At 41.3% G+C, this 19,884-nt stretch overlaps 1 protein-coding gene across 1 annotated transcript; it reads right to left on the minus strand.

The window, feature by feature from the left end:
* Positions 1-4,924: 4,924 nt before the first annotated feature.
* zmp:0000000760 (collagen alpha-1(IX) chain) lies at positions 4,925-19,567 on the minus strand. The gene is made up of 27 exons (XM_034609610.1): positions 19,492-19,567; positions 18,816-18,925; positions 17,734-17,857; positions 15,919-16,312; positions 15,738-15,815; positions 15,547-15,642; positions 15,406-15,459; positions 12,723-12,776; positions 12,575-12,628; positions 12,440-12,493; positions 12,248-12,301; positions 12,109-12,162; positions 11,975-12,028; positions 11,543-11,596; positions 11,366-11,410; positions 11,212-11,265; positions 11,069-11,122; positions 10,922-10,975; positions 10,707-10,778; positions 10,586-10,621; positions 8,801-8,845; positions 8,664-8,696; positions 8,136-8,282; positions 7,517-7,693; positions 6,749-6,839; positions 5,617-5,694; positions 4,925-5,414 (listed from the first exon to the last, which is right to left on the minus strand). Exons 2-27 carry the CDS (start codon positions 18,898-18,900, stop codon positions 5,212-5,214), a joined length of 2,298 nt encoding a protein of 765 aa, XP_034465501.1. The 5' UTR covers positions 18,901-18,925; positions 19,492-19,567; the 3' UTR covers positions 4,925-5,211.
* Positions 19,568-19,884: the final 317 nt, after the last annotated feature.

Consider the following 19,884-nt stretch of genomic DNA (forward strand, 5'->3'; position numbering starts at 1 on the left):
TCTCTGACAGTCCAAAAAGGAAAATAATTGTAATGAGCTGCAGCCTCCTTCCAAAAGTGTTGAGGGTTTGGATCGCATGTGCATTGCTCGGGGGCATTGACCAAAGAACATGGAGTTTGCTGGATGCAGGACGAGCCCAAGTGTTACTACAATGAATCACTTTTACTATAATGTTCACAGTACTTACAGGGGGAACCTGAAGAGTTCAGCAGGTAATTCCACTGCTCCTCCATCCGTCAAAGTCAAAACAAACAAGTTGTGAAAAGCTGCAGTGTTTTTTTTCTTTTTTCTTCCTGCGTGAGCAGCTGGGAGTGTTTAGAGATGCAGAGGTGAATCTGTTATCAGCGGGACGGCCGCATCTCAGTTTGATCCTCGCTAACAAGTTTGATCATGTTTGTGCTCAGTGGAAGTCTGCTCCCCATCAACCAACATGTTTTCAGGAGGCTCACCAAAGTCTGTGCACTTCACAGCGTAGTGTACAGCACTGTTTGATTCAGATTGAATGAAAAAGAAGGCTGTTGTTGTTAATGCAGCACAGAAGAAGGTATAACAGTGATGTTCTCAATTCTAAGGATTCATTTAAAATGGAAAAAGTTTGATGAGTCATGTGTCAGCAAAGAGTCAGATTAATGACAACAAACTAATTTTCTTACGTTTTCATCTTTATGCTTTACATTTATCATAAACTTGAGAAAATAAACTAGATTCTAATTTACAGCCACTTGCTCAGACAACATAATTCATGCAATAAAGGTTTGTGTGTGTATGTTTATATCTAGTGTTGGAAAATGCATTTAATCTACTACATGTTAATGCATCACTAATAATAACTCAATTGTGTAATTTATTTAGTATGTTATAATATAATATATAATAAACATCTTCATAACTTTATACACTTTTTACTGCTCATGCTTTTACTTTGCAAGACTTCCACATATAACGCAGTATTTTACAACACAGTATTTTATAAGGGGTTTGGCTTTTCACTTAGAAAGAACATCTTCTTCCACCACTGCTTATATCATAGCTGGCATTCACAGGGTGAGCAAAAACCATCAAACTCCCCTGTGATGAAACATAAATATCACATGACAGGTAGAGCTAAACATGTCGTCAGATGTGATCTTGAGCCTCAGTGGTTTGCTCCGCTGACGGACTGGTTGACCCTGAGCCTCAGCACACTCTGGTGGATCACACAGGCAAATACTAAGCTTTGTTTCCAGCCTCCTGGTGAGACTAGTCTTGACTGGTTGTTGTACATTCATGGAAGTCCCAGGGGCAGACGATGCTCATTGTGTTTTTCTGCAAGAATTGGATTTGTCTGTTTTCAGGAGCTACACATTGATCTGTATAGAATAACTTGGAGCATATCTGTCAATGGGATTCTGACAACATTCAGTAGTGAACTTATCAAGATTACATAACTGTTAATAAACAACCAGATTAGATACCAGGAGAGCGAGACAGATACTCAAGTTAAACAAGACAGCTATGATAATCTTGTGTAATGAAATCCAGGTGCCTGAGCTCTGTTTAATGTGCACACATTAAAGTGAAACTGTGGCTCAAGTCAATATCGTATCTTTCAGTGGCTCCTGGACTAATAAATACAGTGATGGCCCCAACTTTTTGGGGGTTGTGACCCCATAAAACTGACCAGTAGCTCATTACAGAGTCTATGACATGTGTGCAGATCAGTTTAAAAGTGATTTTCTTCTTTTTCAGATACCTTTATTTGAGTAATAATAACAACAATTTGAGTTATCACCCCAAGAGGTAAAATAATTCTGTATTGGACATGAAAAAGACATATATACACAATCTGAATTTTGTGTCTTATTTTCTTGTTTTCATCAATTATGCAAGTCCTCATGTCTGAATCAAATCAGTTAAAGACTGATGGCGACAAACTTCTTTTAATTTTTGCAAGAAAATCTAATTTCTTTTGATAAGTTAAAAGAAATCAAGTACTTTAAAGGGTCTTTATGTTACTGGCAGAAAAACCTTGTTATCAGTGCCCCTGCTCTAAATGAGCTGCAGTCAGCATCTTGTTGCTCTCGCTCATGCTTGCACTTCAAAGGTAGATGTAAGCATCCTGAACATGGGCCAAAAATAATGACTTACAACATACACAAGACTGAACGTGATCAACTGATCTTGAAGTCTGTTTCCCCCACAGCCTCTGTAGTTAGGGTTGGGATAAGGTATCACTTCAGGTTCATATAAGGAGAAACAGACTTTAATACAACACTGGTGGGATGTTGATGAGGCGACTTTGTTATCATAGTTTGACTATAAACTAGATTTGAGACTGTTTGACTCTCCAGCTCTGGCACGGTGCAAATATCAAATGAAAAGAATGTGAGAATTTGACAAACATTATATTGTGATCATGTCATTTTATGATCATGTTATATAATTAGGTCCCTTCGTGAATCAAATAGTCTGGATGACCCGATTGTCCCCTGACATTGGTTAAATTCACGTTTGAGCCTCACAAGACAAAACTCTTTTGCCCCGATTCCTTCATATAGAAGTAAAGTCTTCAGGCTGTTGTTGGCAGTTGGAAGAAACTTGTTGAAGGCCTAAGTTACTTTCAGACGTTGGCAATAAAACCGTGATTTATACCTGTAAATTGCTTCAGGTTCTTGTTTAAAGTTCCGTTCAACACATATGCAGTTGGTTTGCACACATAACAAAAACTGTTTACACAAATAAGGAGGATAATTGCCCCGGAAAAAAGTTTTATGACCCCTGCCGCTCCAGCGGTATGTTATTGTGCCAGTTAATTAAAATGTGTGAATGTGGTAAAAGTTTGCATCAGTATGGTTAATTGAATCTAGAGTTGGGCCAAACACCGTCAGCACTCTGCTCACTTTCACTTCTACCAAACAGAACAACACATTTGGATTATTACTTACATCAACTAACATTTACAGTGTCTGGCAGATGCTCTGAAACTTTTCAAATAACTGCCCGAGGACAACATAAAGCCTCTCCGTCTAATATAACCTCTGATTCTGTGCCATCACTTTGAAGCTCTGCAGCTCTGGCTTTTTAATCAGCTCGCTCGCATTAAGCTGTATTTACCAGGATCACTCGTACGGTTCGCCGCAGAGATAAATAGTGAGCATGTCTACGGCGAGTGGTTGAGCCCACAGACAAAATGTTGGGGATAATCGTGCATCGGTAATTCTTTCCATGACAGAGGTGGCCATAGCATGGTTTGATGGAACAAAACAGAGCAGCATGGCACACATGATGCTGCAGTCCCACAGGGGTGGAGGATGACGATCTGCAGTCACCGGCCTTCTCAGAGGAAATTAATGGAAGCCAGGAAAGACTCGGAGAGGAGCCACACGCGGAGCTCCCAGGGTGTTTCCCCCTTTTCGAAAGCGTTTCTGTGGAAAACACTCATTCATTCTATTTCTCAACCCATTTAGCCTTTTCTGGGCTGCAGAATGGCTGGAGCACATCCCAGCATGCATTGATCTCAAAGCAGGGAAGTGCATGGGTGTCGGCCCTCCGCACGGCTAATGCAGACAGACATGTGTGGTACCTCATACACTTCAGAGTCTCCACTTCACTTGACCGGCAGGTTCCTCTTCTGGAAAGTCGCACGCAGGCCAAGAGTCCAGCCAGCGCTGTTGTTGCTGTGAAGAAACAACACTACAACAGTCTCTGCAGAGCTGCCATGTAGGAAACATTGATGTGGGTGTCATTGTTTGTTCTCATAGCTACAACAACTTCTGGGAAACACAGGTTGGAGATCATTAACCTTTCACCCATGTAGAATCACTGTAGTACAATGAGATATAATTGGGATTTGAAAACACTTAGGGAAATGGATAGAGAATACAAAATAATGTAGTATGCTCCTTAATTACGTCCGTCAAGGGGGGGTTATGTTTTCGTCTGTCATTGTCTGTCTGTCAGTTATCAGGATCAAGTGAAAGCTACTGGACAGAACTTTGTGGAGGGATGTGGCATCGAACCGGATCAGAGGGCAAGCCCAGGAATTGCTTTTCATTTCTTTACCATTGTGAGATCGGGCGTTTTGTTACATTCTCCTTGATTTCTCAGAGAATAATTCATGGATCCAATCACACGTTTAGGGGACTGATATTGTGATATTTATAGAGTGTGTGCAATATGGTGCAGATTCAAATAAAAATCTGGATCTAGCGAATTGAATTGTGGTTTCATAAGGGGACTGTGGGGCCTTGGTGCAGGTCAGTGAGTGTCATTCTAGTTATATTATAGGACATCGCTGCACCCTTACACTCGAAATTCAGAGACGTGGGGCTAATATTTGTTGTTATAAAATAAATTATAATTAAATTATATAATAAGTTTATATTTACAGTGCTGTAGTGGGGATGAAACATGTATTTTATGTATCATAAAGAGTATATGAAATATTAAATATTTTGTAACAATTTTGCTGTTGGCTCACAGCGATACAAAATAAGTGAGGATATGGCTCTTTTTGAATATTATATATTGTATAGATTCTATTAATAACAGGAGCCATCTATTGATCGTTGGAGTCTTTGCGGTAAACAGTTTACTGTATTTAGCTTCGACAGCTATTTAAAGGGAACAAATTAACAGATAAATGAGCAGATCCAGGAGTTTTTTACTTTCATTAACATGGCGAGATAGGATGTTAGCATTAGCAGAGGAACACACTCTCCAAGCAACCTCCCAGTTTTAAATTATTTGCCAATTTTTCCTTGACTTACTTTTCAAAAACGCTAAATATATTCTATATACTGTATGAGTATAATGTAAATTATGTTCATGTTCTTTAAACATTACTGTTTGTTTGTTTTGGGTTATTTATCACACCAGGTCTCAGATCCCGTGCCAGATAACAGAGCTCTGGTTTTCACACAATAGTCTAAAAAAACCAAATCACTTTTGTATTTTTATTATAAAGCACAGGTGTTTAGAGACAACTCAGACTGAAATCAGTTCAAATAAAAATATCAAATGAAGATGGTCATTTTATACAAACATATTTTGTTCCCACTCACATACTGTGGTTGTTGTCTTTGTTTTCGCAGAAGTTCAGCTCAGGTTTTAGTTGCATATTTACATGAAAATGTCCATTTATTTGATCAAAACACATATTAACAAAAATCAATCTGTCAATGTTTTCCTCCTTTAAGCTCACTATTCAATTCACTGTCCACTGTTCTTCCTCTATGCACGATTCCTCAACCTCCGCGGTGCTGGCTGAGGTGTGCCACTGGTGGCTTCAGGCTGGGAGCACCCAGAGGTGAGACAGACACCGGGGGGGCCTCTGAGACCCGGGTGGCCCCTGAGTCCAGGCTGGCCTCCATGTCCCCGCTCACCCTGCTTCCCTGGCTGCCCGTTGAAGGCTCTGCCAGGACGTCCACGCTTACCTGAAACAAAAATGAGGGTATTTACAGAGAAAAATCATTAGTTTTTTGGCAAAGGAGACGCTCCCCTTACAATAATAATTTCCATCCCCCTTCCTCTGAAGCACAGGCTCAGCTGAGGATAGTTCCACAGGCTCAGATTTGAAAATCAATTAATGACTCAATAACTCATCAAACAACATGAAAACCTGGAGGATGGAATTACCCTGTGTTCCCTGGTCGCCAGTGTAGCCAGGAAAGCCATGACCCTTCACTCCTTTATCCCCTAGCTCTCCTTTGTCACCTGGAAGACAGACACACACACACACACAGACACAGACACACACACCATGTAAATATTCTTTTATTTGTTTGGCTTGGTGTGGGAACGTAGCGTGAGTGTGAGATCACGCTTCAGCCACTGACAGCCTGTGAGTGTCACACAGTGTTGAAGTACAGGATAAATTGATTCAGCAGATTCATACATTGGGTTTCATGATCAAATGTTGTCATGATCTTTCCAGGGATGGAAATGATCTTACTTTTACTTCTTTTTAATTTTTAAGGGAAAATTTGTACTTTTACAAAATATGTTTGAATACTTAGCCTACTGTTGATCAAGATTTTGCCAAATAAACACAATCATCTTATATGAGGCATTCTTGAAAAGAAAACTACCCATCAGCTTATAGAGGAATAAAAATCCAGCTTAATGTAAATATAATGAAAATACACAAATATAGGATGAAATCAAAGTACTCATTTTGTATATCGAGTATTTTTTACTTCTACCTTCCTATTGTACTTAAATAAAGTTGGAGGGCCTGTAAAAGACAATGCAATGGTCCAAGTTGATGAAACACAGGCCAACATGCTGACTGTTGTAACCCTTCAATGAGGTCCATTCCAAAAATCCAGGAATAATAAATAATAGCTCCCATAATTCAGCATGACAGCGTATTTTCGGTTAGACCCTCGCTGCCTGGCAAATGCCCACATCTTTAAAACTCAATGACTCCTCCAGTTTATATTGCCGGTTGGCTGTTGAACATATGTCAAGTCCAAGTGGAGGCCACGATAACCCAGCGATGACATGAGATGTCTGCTGGATATGTAAATAAACCACTGTCTGCCAACACATGATTCTCCGTATCGGTTCTTTTAAGGTGATAATAAGTTAATGATATGTTTATAGTTTGTTGTTCTGCCAGAGGCCAAAAGAATCAGTTCATGCACTTTTAAATAAATGAGCTGGATTCTTTTCCCACTGCTTCTTTATAAATAAAACAAGCTCCTGTGAATTAGGTTTGTTGTTACTGATTTTCATAACTGTGTTCTGCCAGGTTTGTTTTCCATACCTGTTTCTCCCTTTCGTCCCAGTTCTCCAGCTTCTCCGTAGAATCCCTGTTGACCCTGTTCTCCACCAACACCGTCGTTACCAGGGTCGCCCTGACAACAATCATCGATAGGAAAATACACTGTTAATCTATTGTGCGTTTTTCAGTGTAAACTTCGTATTGGTTTCATTCAACTTTGACCGGCTCTGTAAAAAAGATCCTTCAACACTGCCTGGGATAAACATTGCACAGTAATGGGACATCACTGTTCTTGGTTTGGCTTTAAACACCACATCATGAGGCTTTCTGGCCATAATCTAATATAGTGGAATATCTTTATATGTTAATGGCTTCAAGAGCCTTTATCAGTCCGAGGGTCTTTGTGATTAAAGAAGTCGTGGAACATGAATCGGTCCTACACTGCATAATAATGTGGAAAAGGCTTTCCAATCCAAGGACAGTCTCGATACTCTCCCAAAACCATTCAGCGCAGAGACAGTGTCTAGTGTGCGACTCCTTATTTGTCCTCATAGAGACGTGGAAAGTCGTAATGTTTTCATTCCAAGCTTTTCTGCCAAATACTTCAGCTCTTTCAGTCCAGTCCAGACCCTCAGAGAATGTTTGAATTTTACACAGCCAGGGAGAAAAAAAAAAATTAACAATGTATGTTAAATTCACTGTGCTCCAGCAGCGTGTCTCAGCTGAAGGTCTGAAGGAGGTGATGTGATACATACAGCTATGATTTTAATAGAAAAAGAAAAAGGCTGATTAAAGTTAAGACCAACTCACAGAGGGTCCGGGGGGTCCCTTCTGTCCGGGGGGACCGGGGGCACCCATGGGCACGTCACCATACAGAGGACAGACAGCAGCACATGTCCTCTTCACTGAGTTGGCGAAGGTAGACATCTGCTCCAGCACCACCCTCTTACAAACCTCGATCACGTGTTCGGCGGGGAGGGTTGGACCCTGTGTGACAAATCAATACCACATCCTTGAGTTGGAGGGGACCCAACTGGGGGACATGAAATGTGGAGCGCTCTTACAGGACGGGGCAGGCTGAAGCAGCGGCTGCCTCTCAGAGGAAAAGGAAAGGCAGCAAACAAGTGAAGCCAACAATATTTCCTGAGGCTCATTATGGATTTATAGCCACACTAAATTAAACCCTTGCTGTGAGTCACTACCGACCACACGCTAAATGAGAAACTGTTTAAATGTGCTTTTGACATTGAAGTTGTTATCAAACACAATGCGTGTGCTAGTCTGTGTTCACGTTGCTGATTCTGTGCCATCTTTCACAGATACATGAAGATATAGCCAGTTATTAATTGTCATAATTAATTATAGCCGGGACTGAAGAGCAGTGTATTTCATCATTATACCAAGATTCAGAACCTTGCATTTTACTTACTGGTGGACCCGGGGGCCCCTGAAAGCCATCTGGTCCTCCTTCACCTCGAACCCCCTTGACTCCGACCGGACCTGAACCTCCAGGAGGGCCTGCGGGGCCGCGCTTCCCCCGTCCTCCCTGGAGACCCTGCTCCCCTCTGTCTCCAACCTATGGAACAGGTTAACAACTTCAGCAGGACTGGGTTCAGGACGCAGGCAGTCGCATCCATCCAGAATACAAGAATGAGAAATCACTTTTGTATGGACAGAAGCTTCACAGAAAGCGGTAACAGCTCTGGAGTGTTATAAAAAAATTAACAGTTTTGACAGGGTTGTGTTTATATCTGAACGTATCAATAAATTAGAAGTGTTCATGTAAAATAAAAACCTAAACTGGAATAGAACACCTGGTGAAATGTGCAAGACTCATTGTCCTGCAATTGTGGGTGTTATAATCACATCGACAGATGCCTGAAATATGTGCGGAATGTGATCTGATGGATTGATATTTGATTTTCTGACTATTCACTCAGACAATATCACAGCTCACCTTCGGTTTTGGGCCTTTAACTCCTTTTTCTCCCTATGAAAAGAGCAAAATCATGATAAGAAAAGAAAAAGAAGACCAACAAGAGGATTTAATGATGAAAATAGATGAAATATTTGGTGAAATATTTAGGGCAGTACCTCTCCACCTTTAACTCCTTGGATTCCCTGGATTCCTGTGTTACCCTGCACAAGGCGAAAGAAAAATACAATGTTGAGAAACTTTCAGATAGTTGCTGTATCAGGATTTCACAGGCCTTCTGCTCTATGAATGGACTTTTCATTTACTGGTGAAGAAAAGCATCCATCAATTGAACACAGTAAAGCTTGGAGTAATTCTGAGTCCGAGGCCACAACAGACACAGCTTTCATTTAAAGAGAATGGTGCGAATGTGAAATTGCATGATATAGATTAGACCTTTTTTTATACTTATTCTTTTATATTGTCTGCATTTCACCAGCACCTGACTACAATGTACCTCTCAGCAGAGGATTTGGATTCTATTACTGTTTGTTTCTTGTTATATTTTGCACCAATTTTCAATGTGGGAGCAGTAGAAGCGTGTGTATGCATGTGAAGCTACTACCTGGAGTTATAAAACCTTAAACATAGGGGCATTTCAAATTGTACATTGTCTGGTGGGCCCAACACATTATTTGGTTTTTAATAGCATCTTCATTATGAGTTATATTTGTTTATTCAAGTTAAAGATATCAACATTTTAATGCTTGTCTGCAGTGAGTTTGTCTTACTGTCAGAATTCATGCCATAAATCAAGGCTGATTATAAGATTCTCCTTCACTGCCGTGCTTTTGACAGCCACTGCTCAAGCACTCAGGGTTTTTTTTGTTTTTTTTGAGTCACGCTATCCCAATGTTTCCCAGTGTGGAGCTGCTCTGTTTGGGACACCTACACCAAACCAGTTAAGGAACAGGATCAGTCATTGTTTTCTCCTTGTCACCCTGTATGTGTTTGTGGATGCCTTCATGGCTAAATGTTCTGGAGACACCTACTATGGTGGGAACTTCCACAGTAGATGTTTCCAGCACTTTGGTAGGTGGTTATATGTCTGTCTGTCTGTGCATAGATATTGTCACCACAGTAGTGTCAGAACCAAGATTCAGGCACAAAACTTTACAGGTGTCCAGTTGAGATCAAATGTAGGCGTGGTCCACCCCATGAGTACTAAGTACTTTTGTAATGATGCAGTAGTTACTACTAGGTTAAGTACTGATGGGTCGGAATGTCAACATGATGACGGACATCTAAGCTGGTCTCTGGTTTCTTAGTCTGCCATTCAACTTATGATAATCAACTCTATAGTACACAATTACGACTTCCTGAATAACTAACAAAATTAACATTTACATAATTTAAAACAGATCAGTGCCAACCTTCTACTTCTAAATATACATTTTCATTAGATTAAAAAAATAAATAAATAAAGATTTGTTTGCTTTAAAACCCGCCACAAAAACATAAACATGTGACAAGCGGTTTCTGCAGAAAATATCTGCCTCTTTAATCAGCGTGGGACAGAAACAGGTCCCGAAGGGCAGATCAGCGGGTTGTGACCTTCAGTCCAGATGAGGAGAATATGACTGAGCCAACATGAAGGCTCCAACCTCGTCATAATGGTTTATCATGAGTTTGTTCACAGATGAAGCAGGGTGGCAATATGACGATCAAAGACATGGCTTGATTAATATAATTAAGAAGATAATGAGCTGGAGACTCATTTGACCTTTAATTATTATCTGAACACAAGTTTAAAAAGTCAAGTAATAAAACCCGGTTTCAACAGAGAACACATCTGCATATTCTAGATTAGTAAATATTTCCTGAATACTGTAAATAATTGAGCAATTAATGGTAATTTTGCCTTCAAATAATTTCTCTGATGGGTAATGATGAGGCTGTAATACCTTGGATCCTGGTTTTCCAGGCACACCCACATGTCCCTGTGAAGAGATGACAAGGTTTAATGGCTTGAAGAAAATGAACTAGTGTTTGGAAGAGTTTAGAAAATTCATCTGGAGCACTTACAGTGGGCCCCGGTGGGCCGATAAATCCAGGTCTTCCTGGTTTCCCCGCAGAACCCTTGTAACCTCTTGGGCCCTCGAGAATAAAACATATATTAAAACGACCTAAGGGACCGCTCATTCTTTGTAGTTTTTCTTTAAGATGGCAGACTACTTTACATGCAAAATGTATTATGTGCTTGTCTTCAGTGATGGAAATGTCTGAAAAAAGTAACTTACGGTTCGGCCTTGGGGACCCATTTCTCCTGCCGGCCCCAGGGTGCCTCTCTCCCCCTGTTAGAACACACAATCAGCAACGAGCTGATGTGCCAAAATCAACTAATTTTTACATTTATTCACAAAAAACAAATAAGACCATCGAGCTACCTTTGTTCCAGATCGCCCAAGTTTTCCACTATGACCTTGTGAACCTTGATAAGCCTGCGAGGAAGAGATGACACTTATATTAAGATGAGTGCTCGGCTTCCATGATTCCACATGAAGACATTATTATAAGAGGAAGGTAACACCTCTATTCCTAGATCGCCATCTCTGCCAAAGAAGCCTGGATCTCCAATAATACCCTAGAGAGAGGCCACATCATTACAAAACAGACAAATAATCTTGGCAGTGCGAGTGAGCACTGAGGTGTGAGGTGTTGTGCGTGTGCCAGCAGTGAATTACCTTTGGCCCGACGGTGCCAGCTCTGCCCACAGGACCTTGGATCCCCTAGTTTTCAGACAAAAAATCAGTATAGAATATTGAGAATAAAAATATGAAACCTTTGTGATGTTTGTATATCGAACATAATCAAACAGACACACATGATTTAATGTCATTGTGATGTTTTAATGTACGTACAGGCTTCCCCTTCTCTCCAGCTGCACCCCTCTCTGCAGGATCTCCCACAATTCCCTGAAAAATAAAAGTTTACATTTTATGCAACAAATTTCACTCAGAGGGCAACACTGAGAACCAGAGAGCTTTTCTTCATTTATAACAGAGAGAGTTATCATTGTGGTTGGGGCTTTTCTCACAGTGACTCACAAGCTCATGTTGATATAGTTCAAGACCCTCAGATCTCTGCAAATTTCCGGCCACATGGACGAACATTGTTTATGGAGACGGCAGAAAAGCCCAAAACATAGCTGTCCTCCAGTGTCTTACCACATTTGAAATGATTTACTGGCTCTGCGCTGCTTACATGAGGGGATTTTGTAGACACTGAATTAGCACAGTCTCAAAATGGATTGTGGGAATCCCATGAAAAGGGAACCCCCCGAAAAAACCCACCTGCTTTCCTCTGGGCCCAGGACGCCCCGTCGCACCAGTCTTCCCTTTATTTCCCTAAAAAGAAAAGCACAATGGAATTAAGTTACAAAATTGGTGGATATAAAGAAGACATAGAAATAAGGGAATATGAATACCTTAACTCCTTGAAACCCAGGAATCCCTTCGTATCCTGTTTCGCCTGTAGCCCCCTTTAAGAGTCCAAAATGTTAGTAATACAGTAACTACACAATAACTTGTGAAATTCTTACCACAGCGTCTGGAAGGTTAACTTACAACTTCTCCTGATTTCCCAGTCTCTCCAATGTCTCCAGCAGCTCCGCGAACTCCCTGTAATTACCCTCTGAGTTATTTATAAAGTTATAAAAACTTTCAACAAGCAAATCCAATGAAAAGTTTGAAACTTAATTAACTTGCTGCCTAATTGAACACATCCAATCAAAACCTGCCCCCAGCAGAGATGCTTACCTTGAACCCTGCTCCCCCTCTTAATCCCTTCAGCCCCTCAGGACCTCGGTCTCCCTGATAACACAACATCACATTAATGCACATGTGTAAAGTTTCAAGGTAAAGAAAAAGCTGAATCTGAGAGCGATAAATTACCACTTGGCCCCAGAGTCCTCTCATTCCTTTCTCGCCTTTGATTCCTTCTTCCCCCTGAGGATGTGTGTAAAGTTTCATTAATGGGTTTTGAGAAGAAGCCAAACTGAAGCGTTAAGTCCTGACAGGAGCCTATAGAGGACTGTATTACCTTGAGGCCTGGCTCGCCAATGTTGCCGTAGTCTCCTGTGTTTCCCCTGATGGCCTGCAAGACACGTCAAAAGCAAGACATGAGCTTAAACTAATTGTTTGTCAATCAACCAGCTTCTATGATATATCATATTGTAATAATAGTGTGTAAAACATGAATTTTAGAGTGAGTGAATGTTTCCAGTGAGAGAAAGTCACTCGTAACGTCTGAAGCATCAGACAGAGAAACTGACGGACATGACGGCATCTGCTCCTTAAATAAATACTCAGAAAGCAGCTGTTGATTTTTCTGCTGTCAGCATGGCAAGATGGACAAGGAACAAAGGAAAAAAGGTTTTAGTACCAGTTTGACATACTGGGAAATACACTTGTTCACTTTCTTTTAAAGAATTACATGCACTCATGTGCCCGTATAAAGCTCAGGCTTTTAGCAAAGCTTTGCAGAAAGATGAGGACAGAGGGAATTTCGCTTGGTTCTGAACATAGGGAACAAAATCCAGCTTCCGGGACCTATAAATATAGTCAACATGCTACTAAGTGTTTGTTAAAGCTGTGCAAGAACCTTAGCTTAGCACAAAACCAAACATTTATCTTAAATATAGGATAAAGAAGATTTAAAAAAACAACCTTGTAACTTCTCTGACGCGTAGAACATTAATTTGTACAAAACAAGTGTGAAAAAGACAATGTTGCTTTAGTGTGGATAAGCCAGCTAGGCTAACTGTGAACATCTCTTCCTGGTCTTTGTGCTAAGCTAACAAGCTGCTGTCTTTAGCTTTAACACACTGACATGAATCATCCCCTCGGACTCTTGTCAAAGAAAATGTTGTAAATGTAGCAGTATTTCAGAGAACAGTTAGCTTAGCTTAGCACAAGGACTGCAAATGGGGGAACTGCTATCTGAGAGATGGACAGTTTAAGAGAACAGCTGATGTGTAAAATCTGTACAAAACAAGTCTGAAAAAGACTATGTTGGTTAAAGGGGGCGGTTAGTGAGCCAGACAAGCTGACTAACCAATCCTTGTGGCTAGGTGGTATTGATATCACAGCAAGAAAGCCAGTGAGTTCACTCAATATGAAGACACTATAAATTTCAGTCACACATCAGTCACATCAGTGGAGAATATACAGTTTCAGCAGGATTTAGGAAACATTAGTCACTGACACAACAAAATGGACCGTGATCGTTTCCACAGATGCTTACGTCCCTGGTAGTAGAGGGACAAGTGTTTTCCAGTTGGCTGCATGTCACTGATTCAACAAACACATTCAACTACGCCAGGATGCCTTTGTGTTGTCTGTTTATTTGACCATCTCGCCCCAACACTGTTTTTACGCAGAGTCAGCTGGACGCAGGCTATAACCTCAGAGATGGCCGACAGTACGGCGAGAGCCATGACCGTGAACTTTACAACGCCTTGAAGGCGGGTGTAAAGCCCCTGAAGAGGAAAGGACCACCCACCACCTGAGATGGACAGTTCATATATGTGTGCCAGGAAATGCCCTCCTCGGATGCCAGCGGGGGAGGAGATAAACATGTTGGGGCTCCGTGATTCAGGAGCTGGCAGGAGGTCAAAACTCTAGCAAGTTACACAGGACTGATTCCCAGATGAGCTACAGCTGCAGTTCAAGACATGAATATGTAGCATGTACAGCTCTGGAAATGCACTCTGGACAGTGCATCGCTCTACAGACACACATTTGTGTTTGCTCATGCAGCATGGGCTGTTTTTTTTCTTTTCTCAAGTGCAAAAGCATGTTAAATACTAGACATCACACATGTGTATAAAATCCTGTCCTCCTTTAAACACATGTTCTCCTCACCGTTTTTTGAAAGACACCCAGATTCGCTCCGACGTAACAGTAACTGCTACGCTTCCAAGAGATTAACAAGTCATAAATTTAAAGTGGAAGTAATCAGCACTGTGCTGCTCCCTGGAGAATTCAAATATGAGTGTATTTGTTCATTCAGTGATCCATGTGTAACTGGCTCGTGCAGCAGAATACTTCCGTCATTATCATTGTCTCAATTTTTTTCGTCTTTTTCCCAGTTTGGTCTCCCTGTGGTGAATTAAATAGCCTTATATCCCAAAAAATAGAACACATTCGAGAGACAAATCATCTGACAAAAATTCCCACAATGGTTAAGCAGACTAATGCCGCTCATTACCAGACACTTGGAGGGTATGGTTGTAGCTCAACTCGCCTGGTTTTCCTGTGTGTGTGGGATTCATTACTTTTGGCTCAGTTTCTTCCAAATGGAAAAGCAAAAGCGGTCACAAATCCTGTGATCCTTCGCCAACTTGAGTTAAAGCCTATATTCTAAACCAGCACATCCTGCGTTTGATGCAAATGGTCTGGACACAAAATGTTTTGCGCAACGGACGCAAACTATGAAAGGAGCCCCCGTGTTTACTATCGCTAGGCGCTTCTGCTTCCAGATCCGTTTCCATCCGGCTGTGTCTCAATTGTACGTCTATTGCCATTTTCCACAGCTTCGCTGTTTTACAGTGAAGCTGTGGAAAAGTTTTACAATGTTTTACAGTGTCACAATTCAGTTTTACAATGTCACAATTCAGTTTAATTCTTTGCTGTCCATCAAGAGGAAGGGGGTAGGAACACTCTGGGTGAACACAGCGGAACAGGAGGTTTGATATTTGCATGACTCAAAGACATTTATTTACCCAGTTTCCTTGTCTTCCTTGGTCTCCGGCCTTCCCTGGAAGACCTCTATGACCCTGCAGAAGAAAAACAAATTCGTCAACACGGACTCAACTGATCTTTCTAGTACCTTCAGCCAATTTTCACTGTACAGCTGCATTTACCTTTGGCCCTGGAGGTCCCTGAATGCCTGGTTGTCCGTGCATACATTTGCAAGCTGCTCTTCCAGCTGTTAGACCGATCTCTGCATACCCTCCACACTGCCATGCACAGGTAAAGAGATATTAAGGTTTTGAAACTGCAGAGATGTCTGTAACAGAGGGAGAGAAATGATGTTTAATCCCAGGTGACTCACCACACTGGAGAGCTCACAGCAGCCCTCTGAGTAAGGCTGCTCTGGGTCACACGACACATCCATCTGCTGGAGGTCCAACTGGAAAAACAGAGGAGATGATGTGACAAATTGAAGTTGCAATCCAGACCAAGGGAAGTTATATATAGACCAGAAAATGTAGAAATGCAAGCTGTTAACGTACAGACACGGAACGATCTCCTGCAGCTCGCTTTACGATGGATGTGTACCCTTGGCGGATGACAGGCCTCGACTCATCCATGGACTCCACACTGACCTCCTCACAGTCTATCAGCAGCTTCACTTGTCTGCCCTTCACGCTCAGCGCCAACTTGTGCCACTCTGCGTCAAACAGTTTCTCCACGCCATGGAAAGTCCTCAGCATCTGACTCCCATGGGGGCTGGTGTAGAAGAAGTCTAAAGTGCGCGTGTCGCCCTGGAAACGCAAGCCGACTTGCTCCCTTCCCTCCGGGTCGCTGACCTGCCACAGGTTCCAGTTCCTCTTGGCAGTGTCATTGGTCACCTTAAATGTGGCGATGACGGAGTAGTCGGAGGGAAGTCCATCTGGATACACGTCACTGTGGCACAGGAGTGGGGTTTATAGGACACTGGATAAAATCATACAGAGGCTGCTTTCTTTCACAAAACAACAATTAAGGGCTTATGTGGGAACATGAGGGTTTAATTGAAGAGGAATGTGCATAAGTTGAAACAGAGACTTTAACTCAATGCTTAAATCCCCAATTAACATATGAGTTGGGACTGATTCAATAGCCACATTTGTTTGTAGCTTTTTTGTGAAAATGCAGAACAATTGTTTATTCAATATGAGTAAAGCACTAAAGGCTCTAAACCTTGCATTCATTTTCAGACGAAGAGCGTTCAAAGAAAAAACATTTGACCTAAAGACATGCTCGCAGCTCTGCGAAGCTACAACCACAAACTGTATAAAACGATGGATGACATGTCCCCACTTCCTCCCACTGTACAGAATTAAGATAAAATAGAACAGGCACAAATGCTGCCATCTTGCACATTTGGAGCTGGAGTCTGCACAGTAGCGATCGGAGGATGGAGCTGCGGTAGCAAAGTCCGGTTGATACACGCTCTCAACCAATCACGAGTCAGTCTCAGCTGTCAATCATGACAGCATCAAATCACTAATAACTGAAAACTTATCGGAAAATTAACACTTGAAGTGCACTTGACTTTTCACTTTTCTGGTCCATGTCCCTTCCATTAATGTGGAGAAGGCTGGATGTATGACCTATACTGCAGTCAGCCACCAGGTGGTGATCGCGATGCTTTGTCTTCACTTTTAGGGACCTGTCATGTCATCCATCTTTATTTACAGTCCATTGGCACAACAGTGCTACAGCTAAATGTTAACATTAGAATGCATCAACAACCATCCAGATATTTAAGTGACCAAAGAGGTGGACAGATCAGCATGTGGAGACTGCTTTCCTTAGAGCTAAGCTACTAGCATAGCAACAAACTGATAGACCTCAAGTATTCTTATGAGAAACTGTGTTTATCCTTTCTAAATCCAATCCAAAGCTCACATATGAGACAGAGTAGCGCATCACTTCCCTAATAACCTTATTTATGTTCCCTACAGGCTTTAACTGCTCACCATGCTACAGTGCTGCACAGGTGTCTCTTAGGACCATGTGACATCATTGTGTGGTGGGATTACAGGCACATCCACACTGCTTTCAAACTGGTGTTAAGTTACTCGATGATTAGTAACTTAGCACCGGTCTCTGAAAGGTTAAAAGTGTCAAGTCTGTTTCACCTCTGACCGCATGCAGCACGACTGATGAGTGTGTTCAGAAGTGAGCTTGAAGGTGACATCACAGTGTAGTGACATACCACAGAGTATACGTATTCCTCACTGTCGCCAGATGAGAAGTTAAAGTGCTGGGAATTTAGCAAATATACGATTACCAGTTCCCCTTTAATCATTGACTAGGCATATGTAGTCTTGTACTTTTACCTCATGGTCTTGCGCAGATGGATGGAGGGGTTGATGCGGTATGCCACCGCCTCAGGTTGAGAGCCATCCACCCTCCTCACTCCTCTGGACTCCGGCACACGAAACTCCTCAAGCAGATCAAAGCCTCACAGCACAAACACAGAGCTTAGTATGACATCAAAGTGATACAGCATCAACTTCCTCTACATCTTATCACCACTGACATCATTGATTTTCAAATAGTTACTCATTGTCCTTAACAGTGTTATCGCTTTAAAGGTAATTTATTAAAGCCCATCAACATGTAGAGGAAGTTTATTTTCTTCCATGGGTGGATTTGGCGACTGAAGCTGAAACAGTGGACGCTCTGTGCTGCAGTTAGAATGAGATCAGCACGGCTGTGGTGTTTCCTGTGAGGTTGAAATGTGCTGTCTGCTGGTGAAAGACTCTGATTGCAATGTTAAGACTTGAGTGGAAAAACTCAGAAAAACGACTTCAGAGTTAAGACTGCAGAAAGATCTGTGACTGAAACCTGCAGTCTTGTCTCATTACGGATCTGTTTTACCCTTTTGTGTAACAGCCAACAGGCCAACAATAGCCTAGTATTTCTGCAGACAGACAACTTTATCTGTTGGGAGGACACCTCAGGTTGAAAAAGAAACATTGTGCTAACTGGTTTATTTATGGTAACCGGGAGGGGGGGGGGGGGACTCTGTTAACCCCAGCATGACCCTCTGACTCCTGTTTGTCTACACAGGCGCTGAGAGAAGGAAATATGACACTGTGCGGCCTGCTGTGAGGACAAATAATGCACTGTGACCTGACAAACACTGACATCTGCTGGTCATGGTGCTGAAGTACAGTATTCAACCAAGAAAAAACTACTTAAGCAACACTTAAAAATGATTTATGTGTTTTGTATATAAGTGCTGTTGCTTATGATAAGTTAACTTAATAACATCATCCCTAAGTCTTCTCAACAAAGATAGCCGCAACACATATTAGCATATTGTTCAAGTTACAATGCAGAGTTAGTGTCATCTCTCTGCTGCAGGAAATATGCTGCAGTCCTCGATAGAGCATGAAGAAATTTATATACTTACTAGACAACTTTTGACACTGGGCCAATCCCAAGAAGACAGAGAGTGCTGCAAACACCAGCAAATCTTTGTAGGCTGGCATTTTCATTCTGGCTGTCAGGGGCTACAAGTGCCTGCAGGGCAGCAATCAAATTAATCAGTGATTCAATATATCTGAGTTATTGACATATGTGTATATAATAGTTAAATATTACAGCTCACTCAAATATATCACAAAACTTTCTGCTGTATGCATACATTTTAGAATTAGAAAGAATAAAAGTAAGGAAAAAAACAACAAGAGCATAAAAAAACGTTAATTCTAATATTCAAATATTAGTAAATAATACATCAAATAATAGTAATATTGGAAATCACATCAAAGATAGTGAACATATCCTTTTTTAACAGTTTTTAAAAATGAAACATGTAAAAATGTTTAATGTTATAGTACATTTATAATTTGTAATTATGTGATAAAATTATCTTACCTTCATACAAAAGCAATAAAGTTGTATCCACTAAATTGTTTCGTCCATGCAAACAAGTTTCACCAGTTTAAACAAAACAACTACACTAATCAGTTTTTTCTTCTGTTGTCAGCAACCTGACATCATTGACAAGGCCAGCTTAAATTTCTGTTTCCTTAATTAATTTTACAAAAGAAGGAAAAATTACAGAAGATACAAGCATTACTCACATATTCTTGAAAAAGAGAGTGATGGAGCTCGTGCAGATGGATCTTTTCCAGTTCCTGGTGTGAAGCTATATCCCCTTTTCTAAAGTGCCATCCCTGGGCCAGTGTTGGAGCTGAACAGGAGGACCATTCAAACCAGAAGCTCTGGCTCTCACAGGAACTTGGCCCCTGAGCTCCACTCCACCTTTGGTCCCCAGGGGATCTGTCTCCTCTCATAGGCCAGTTACGTACAATCACCGTCCAGAAAACTGAGTCGTCATATGAGGCGAATGAAGTGAACACCGCTGAGGCCTTAATGAGGCTCACGAGGAGAAAATACCACAAATATCAAGGAATATAAGACTTAAGTTTTGTTCAGTGTAGCCGACAATAAAATAGTTATAGTTAAAAATAAAC

Source organism: Hippoglossus hippoglossus, chromosome 15 (assembly GCF_009819705.1).
Source record: "Hippoglossus hippoglossus isolate fHipHip1 chromosome 15, fHipHip1.pri, whole genome shotgun sequence".
Classification (NCBI taxonomy): Eukaryota; Metazoa; Chordata; class Actinopteri; order Pleuronectiformes; family Pleuronectidae; genus Hippoglossus; species Hippoglossus hippoglossus.

Excerpts from the sequence above, each read along its gene's own strand:
- zmp:0000000760 (XM_034609610.1), bottom strand. The coding sequence starts at position 18,900 with ATGAAAATGCCAGCCTACAAAGATTTGCTGGTGTTTGCAGCACTCTCT. Across the intron at positions 8,697-8,800 it reads AAGGAGTTAAAGGTGGAGAG|GGAGAAAAAGGAGTTAAAGG; the intron begins GTACTGCCCTAA and ends CTCTTTTCATAG. Across the intron at positions 5,695-6,748 it reads GGGACGAAAGGGAGAAACAG|GTGACAAAGGAGAGCTAGGG; the intron begins GTATGGAAAACA and ends TCTGTCTTCCAG.